The 6,943-nt window shown below is 35.3% G+C and overlaps 1 protein-coding gene across 1 annotated transcript; it reads right to left on the bottom strand.

Moving 5' to 3' along the window:
- Positions 1–915: 915 nt before the first annotated feature.
- Positions 916–3,154, bottom strand: LOC135674321 (large ribosomal subunit protein uL5c-like). Its single transcript, XM_065184060.1, has 3 exons — positions 2,822–3,154; positions 2,524–2,724; positions 916–1,425 (listed from the first exon to the last, which is right to left on the bottom strand). Exons 1-3 carry the CDS (start codon positions 3,110–3,112, stop codon positions 1,087–1,089), a joined length of 831 nt encoding a protein of 276 aa, XP_065040132.1. The 5' UTR covers positions 3,113–3,154; the 3' UTR covers positions 916–1,086.
- Between the last annotated feature and the right edge of the window lie 3,789 nt (positions 3,155–6,943).

Genomic DNA, 6,943 nt, shown 5'->3' with positions numbered 1-6,943 from the left:
TGTCAAAGAGACTGAGAAGATTTAAGAGCAATAGAGAGATTTGGGAAGATTTGGTTAGTCGAACTACTTGTTATTTAGTTGTTGAGAGGGTAAAACTATCTAAATTGAAAGTCCAAACTTGTCTAAGGCGTGTTGTCGAAGTACCCCATATGGAACTGCATCCTACATCCATGGTGGGTCGGGTAACGTGAACCCTACGACATGTGCGGAGCTTCCAGATCAGGGAGCTCATGCACCGCCGTGCGCCTTCCCTGAAGAAGACGATTTAGCCATAGACTCCCCGGGGCTGGACGTGTGCACCGTCGGACTGTTTTGCGCTGTGCTCTATGCTTATTTGTTTTCTTCTTTTCCTTTTCTTGAGAGACCAGCCGAATGGTATTCGATGTCCTTTGGTGAGTTGCCCTTCATCATCGTATACGTGTGTGCATTTGATCATCAGTTGTAGAAGCAAGTTAAGTGTGCAGATCTCCATAACCACATACCTCATGATTACCTGCTGCTTGTATAATGCTTGCCTCTCCAACTTTCTTGATTGATTTAGCTTAATTTACCTGAATCACAAACACACCGAACTATCCTAATCGAAGAAGATAAAGCACTAAAGACATATGGGGACAAAAAAGAAGATTTTTGGCTTTTTTGTTAGTCTTGTTTATCCAAGCTTAGGTACATTCACCTATGAACTATTTTGAGATCGATGTAATGAATAGAACTTAATAGCGCAGCAATCACGGTTAAATGCAATCTCCAGTACTTCAAAATTACAGCTAAAACATATAAGACTTGCACTAATCTCACAATCTAGCAAGAAGCTGGCCCTGTTAAATTCAATCCCCAATACTTCAAAATTACAGCTAAAACATATATGACTTGCACTAATCTCACAATCTAGCAAGAAGCTGGAAACAGGATGAATAGCACACTAAACATGAAAATGATTAAACTAGGGCAAATCTGGGTGAATCATATAAACATTGCATGGAAATAACAATAGATACCTGGAAACAGGTGTCGGCCTTACAGACACTGTTGTTTATCAGAAAGCAACAAACTGAAACCTCAAGGATGGATGGAACAGTGCCTATTCTACTTTCTTCCTCGTGATTTGCTGTCAAAATGAGCAGCCTTTCTCTTCTTCTTGTGCACAACCACGGTAGGACCTCCTCCACCCTGTCTAAATGGCATGCCAAGAAGCGCAAGCAATCTTTGCGCCTCATTATCTGTCTTTGCGGTGGTTGTTATGCAAACGTCCATTCCCTTCTGCTTACCAAGGGCTTCATGTCGGATCTCTGGGAACACACTCTGATCACGGAAGCCGATGCTATAGTTTCCATGCCCATCAAAACTGTTTGGATTGACACCTTGGAAATCTCTGGTCCTTGGGAGCCCAAGGTTTATGAGTCGGTCAAGAAATGAGTACATTACCTACAACAGGCAAGTGAGTAAAAAAAAAGAATTTTTCCCTAAGTTGCCAACTCTACTTTTGGATAAGAAAATGAATGTTTCACAATTTAATGACAAAATGGCAACAAGTATCAGAAACAAATAGCAGCTAAATGCAAAAACAGTGTATGATTGGCATGTAGAAGAATAGCACAAGGCACAAGTAACCTTAGTTAAAATGTATGGAATTACTTAGGAGCTTTACAGGTTTGCCATGTGCCTACAAATAAGCATTTGTTACAGGATCAATGATATAACAGCCTGATTGACATGTGTCTGTATACAGGATTTAAAATGTTCACGATACCCAAAAAAGATGAAAAAAAAACAATCAATCTAATCTATATTAATGTTTAATGAAAAATTACTGCAAGCTATGTTGATTCATGGCCATACATAAACTTTCCATGTGTTTCCAACAGACATGCTACCCATCATTTTGACACAGATCAAGGACACATTAACATATCAAATACATAACTCGCAAAACTGGGAGCTAAGAATTGACTATGCATGATAGTGTTGCAGTAAGAAATCATAACCATTCATCATGACAAAAGGCTATCTGCCCAAGATGCAACATTTCAAAAACTCAAACTCACATCTCATGGAATCAGAACCAAAAAAATTATGCAAAACACTCGATATCCAGCACAAGAGATAAAGCACTGCAGTCCTTGATATATTTAACTTTTAGCATAGTTATGGCTGTGACATATTAATGGAATTACAAGAAACTTTTATCCAAAACATAGTACTCCATACAAGAGTTTCTTTTTACATTACCTAAGGGGTGTTGCTGCTAACTTCCTTAATCTGAGTTTCTCTCGCCAAAAAATCCCATGAACTACTTCTAAATCAATGCTATAAAGTTGTTCTTAGGTCAAAGAGGATGTTTATCAAAAGTAAGAAGAAAATTGAAGAGAGATCAAGCAGAGAAAAGTTGATATTGAAACATTTGTTATGAATTAATATCCTTATACAGATGATATACTTCTTACAGAATTCTAATTCCTAAATTTGCAGTTCAAAACCAATTAGCAAAAAACATAAGTTTAGGTGGGCCGAGGGATCACTTACATTACCGCGGAGGGTGACGGCAATGCCAACAGTGGCGCCCTCCCTCAGCTTGAAAGCAGCAATGGAGTTCTTCGCCTTGGTCTTCACCGGCCTCTGCCCCGTTATCAGCGCCAAGTCTTTCATTGCCGCCTCCAACCCCTTCGAGTTCTGCTCCGCATCCCCCATTCCACAGTTCACCACAACCTTCTCTATCTTGGGCACCTAGAAACTCACGCCATCAAAGACCACGCCTTTTAACGAAGTACAATCGAGCGGATAAGGGGAGGAAGAAGAGTGAGCTTGAGGAGGAAACCCTAACCTCGTGGATGTTCTTGTAGGAGAACTCCTCTTTGAGGAGGGGGACGACCTTCTCCAGGAAGGCGGTCTTGAGACGGTTGACCTTCTCGGCCTCCGTGCGGTCCACAAGAACTATGCCGGTCGGCGACGACGCGAGCGACGGGGGTGAGGCGGCGGCGGCGGAGGCCCTGACGGCCTGCCGGGTTGTTGTGGAGCTGAGGCGGATAGCAGGCTCCCAATGAGTGGGAAGATGGGGAGGCTGAGCGGCGAGCAATGAGAAGCGTACCGCAGAAGCGGAGGCGGCGATTGCCATTTGGGCCGCAAGGAGGACGGCGGACGGATCGAGATAAGATTGAGACGAGTTGTAGTTTATACCTTCCAGTGGAGTTGATAAGGTAGTACGATTGTGCGTGTTCGTGGATTGGGTTCGATTGATTTGGGACCGATTTGTACATTTGAGTCATTTCTTGGTAGATTGAGTTCGATTGACTGCGCTCGCGTCATAGAGGGCACCAGTAATGAGACGAGTTTCCCAACATCTTATCGATATTTATAATGCTTATAGTGATCAAAGTAATTGTTATAAATATTTTAATTAATTAAAGGTTCTTCAAAATAAAGAGACGACCATGAGAAACTAATGTGACTACCGAAAGAGTGTGTAAGAGAGTGTGTGTGTGTGTGTGTGTGTTGGATATTTCAAATTATTGGAATTTCATAATATATAATTTATATGTTTGTATATTCAAATTTATGAATTATTTATCTCAACGTAATCTCCTACATTATAAAATGATTTAGATAAATATTTTTATATTTTATTATTGATTAAGAAAACTATGTAATTATTATATTTTATAATATCTCTTTATGTATATATATATTCATACTCACTATCAATAAAAATTCAAACTAATCATTTCTGGAATGAGTCTTTATATATATATATATATATATATATATATATATATATATATATATATATATATGTATATGTATATATATATATGTATATGTATATGTATATATGTATATGTATATATATATATATATGTATATGTATATATATATATATATATGTATATGTATATGTATATATATATATATGTATATGTATGTATATATATGTATATATATATATGTATATATATATATATGTATATATACATATATATATATGTATATATGTATACATATATATATATATACACATATATACATATATATATGTATACATATACATATGTTTATATATAAATATATATGTATATATGTATACATATACATATACATATGTATATATATATATATATGTATATGTATATGTATATGTATATGTATACATATATACATATGTATAAATGTATATATATACATATGTATATATATATGTGTGTGTATATATATACAGAGCTATAGATAAACACACATCATTTAAATTTTGTTTTACTAACTTCAGTTCTAGAACTATAGTTCTCTAACTTTAGATCGATAATTACATATTTGCTTTTCATAATTTTGTTGTGGTCAATGTATATTCTTACAAGCAAAAGAAAAATTAAATTCTCCTTATAGAAAATTTTACAAGGATCATCAAAATAAAATAACAATGACTCACATACTTTCTTTTAGATACTCTTTGTGTTTCTTATGTTATAGTTTCTTTCTCCCTTTCCGAGATCTAGAAGAATGAAAGCCAAAGAAAATTAATTGCATAACCTCCATTTATCTAATATGTGATACTTTATATGCAATAAACAACAATGTAGTATTTCTTTTTGCATGACAAACAACAAGATAGTAATATTCTTAAGAAGAAGAAAGAAAAAAGGTCTATGGAAATTGTTTTGGCGAGTAATTTAGCATATGAATGAATGTTTAGAAACGAAGTAGACCAATAACCCCCAAGTTGAGGAACTTCTAGGAGCGATGAAAGATAGTAAGCTAGTTTATTTCCACTTGATGGCACACTCCAAGCTTATCGAAGAGATGAACCTTTAAGGATAAACATAATGGATCTACTTAGTATATAAGCTGAATGTCTGCCTCAACCATGTTGATGAACAGATCAGAGGTATATGTAATCTGAAGAAAAAACATATGAAGCGACTATACGATTGTTTCATGAGAACTTAAAGATACAAGTACGAACTCATGTAAGTATCGCATGCAAACTTAAAGGTAAAAGATAGAACTCACTACCCACCTCTACCAAACTTAAAGGTAATAAAGCTTCAATTTTGAAAAATTACTAGAGTGACTGAGTTGCTCTCTTTTTTCTATCCCAACTTTAAAAGTGGCGGCAACAACAACACCGATGACAGCAACAGTGACTCTCTTAAATTTATTTTTTCTCCCAATTTCAAAAACAGCGATCGCGATCACTTAAACTATAGTTTTGTATTCATCTATAGTAAAAAACACACATTATCCTATAGTCATTTATTAAACTGTAGTTTTTAGTTCATCTATGGTTTTCGAAAACCACAATATAAAGGATGAGTTAATACAACGCATATGAATTGGTATTAGAGATTTATAACTGCGATTATACAAAATCGCACTCCCTTATATGCAATGAAAGATCACTTTTGTTGTAGTGCAGGTGCGTACATCTGAGCTGAATGCGATTATACAAAATCGCACTCCCTTATATACCTGACAAGATCTTTCGATGCTAAGTTAACAAAGAACTTAAAAGGATGAGTTGCCCTCCTTTTATAGGCCTCGAACTAGATTATCAATAAGGAATATTCCCATTTAAATACGATAAAAAATGGACTACACCACATCATTATCTAACTATGTGGTCTTAGCTAATGCCACATCGTCCTAATTGATTGCCTATGGTTTCATTGGATGTCAAACCGTCAAGTTTTGATTAGCTGTAAGTCTCGCCATATCATTTGTCCTTGTATTATGCTTCGAGTAAAATGTTTCTCTAACTTGGAATTCAATAGCTTTTACTTGAGTCAACTTGACATCTTTTATATGCAACCAAATTGGTTAAATAATATATGTATATTTTGTCGATGTAAAATGAGTGAGACATATAAATACTCAAATAGATAAGTCTAGATCAGAGAGAGTTAGAGGTGAATGTATATTAGGAAATATTCTTTCTTATGTATGAGATGAGGGAAGATGGTCTTAAGATAATTTGACGTTTAATATATCGACTGTGAAGGAGCACGATAAAGGTTTCAAAAGTATTATAGAATATCAAAGATATAGTTCAAGTTCTTCCACATCATCATTGTTTAATGGAATGAACATATATATATATATATACTGGCTGTTCCATTGCACGCCAGGACCATACTGCTCACTTGGACTGGTCCCGTCTTCTTCGTTCCTACTGTGGAAAGATTCTTCAGAGCTAGTCATCATGGTACGTGCTTTTATTTGTCGCATCAACGATGAATCGGTCCCGTTCCTATGCAATGCGAAGAGATTTTGGACAGAGTTATTTATCATCGTATATATTAATGGAACACAATGGCAATTCAGGTACATGCAATAATTGTAGATAGAACAATGATTGATCTGTTGATTCAAGTGTGGCAGTGAGATTATACGTGAGTAGTTTCTATATTTTCTATTTGCCTACTTAGATTTGATCCGAAATCCAATCGAATCGATTTTACGGTTAATTAGTTCCAAATCAAATTGAAACTAATCCCAAATTATTTTATTTTGATTCTTAAGTTTAAAAAATCAAAATTATCAGTATCAAAATCGATGATTCCCATTTTGATTCGAACCATTAGTTTCATAATTTTAATTTTTTTTTATTTATTTAAAATAAAATTATTTTTTATATTTTAAAATTTTAATTAAAATAATAAAAAATTAAACGGTTTGAACCGAAACTGAAACATGAGGTTCTGGATTTCTGATTTTGAGAAATTGGAGAAATAGAACCGCCCGTGCCAAACCGTGGTTAGGTCTACCGGTGTTCTCTCGTATGGTTCCCTCCTTCGTTCCTAATTGACCATACAAGGACAAGAAACATGTCCGGAAAACACAAGGTAAGATACCTTAACTGGTCAAGCCTAACAACAAGGTAAGATACCTTAACTGGTCAAACAGTAAGAGGGTACAGGAAGCAAAGTAAACAACCAACAGCACGAACTCGAGGAAA

This window comes from Musa acuminata, chromosome BXJ1-5 (assembly GCF_036884655.1).
Source record: "Musa acuminata AAA Group cultivar baxijiao chromosome BXJ1-5, Cavendish_Baxijiao_AAA, whole genome shotgun sequence".
In the NCBI taxonomy this organism is placed as follows: domain Eukaryota; kingdom Viridiplantae; phylum Streptophyta; class Magnoliopsida; order Zingiberales; family Musaceae; genus Musa; species Musa acuminata.
The sequence above is the reverse complement of the archived record's forward strand: the minus strand, read 5'-3'. Positions and strand labels throughout refer to the sequence as shown.

Coding starts and splice junctions, on each gene's coding strand:
- LOC135674321 (XM_065184060.1), bottom strand. CDS start 3,112: ATGGCAATCGCCGCCTCCGCTTCTGCGGTACGCTTCTCATTGCTCGCC. Junction 2,725..2,821: donor CCTACAAGAACATCCACGAG/GTTAGGGTTTCC, acceptor GTGAGTTTCTAG/GTGCCCAAGATAGAGAAGGT. Junction 1,426..2,523: donor CCGTCACCCTCCGCGGTAAT/GTAAGTGATCCC, acceptor TGCCTGTTGTAG/GTAATGTACTCATTTCTTGA.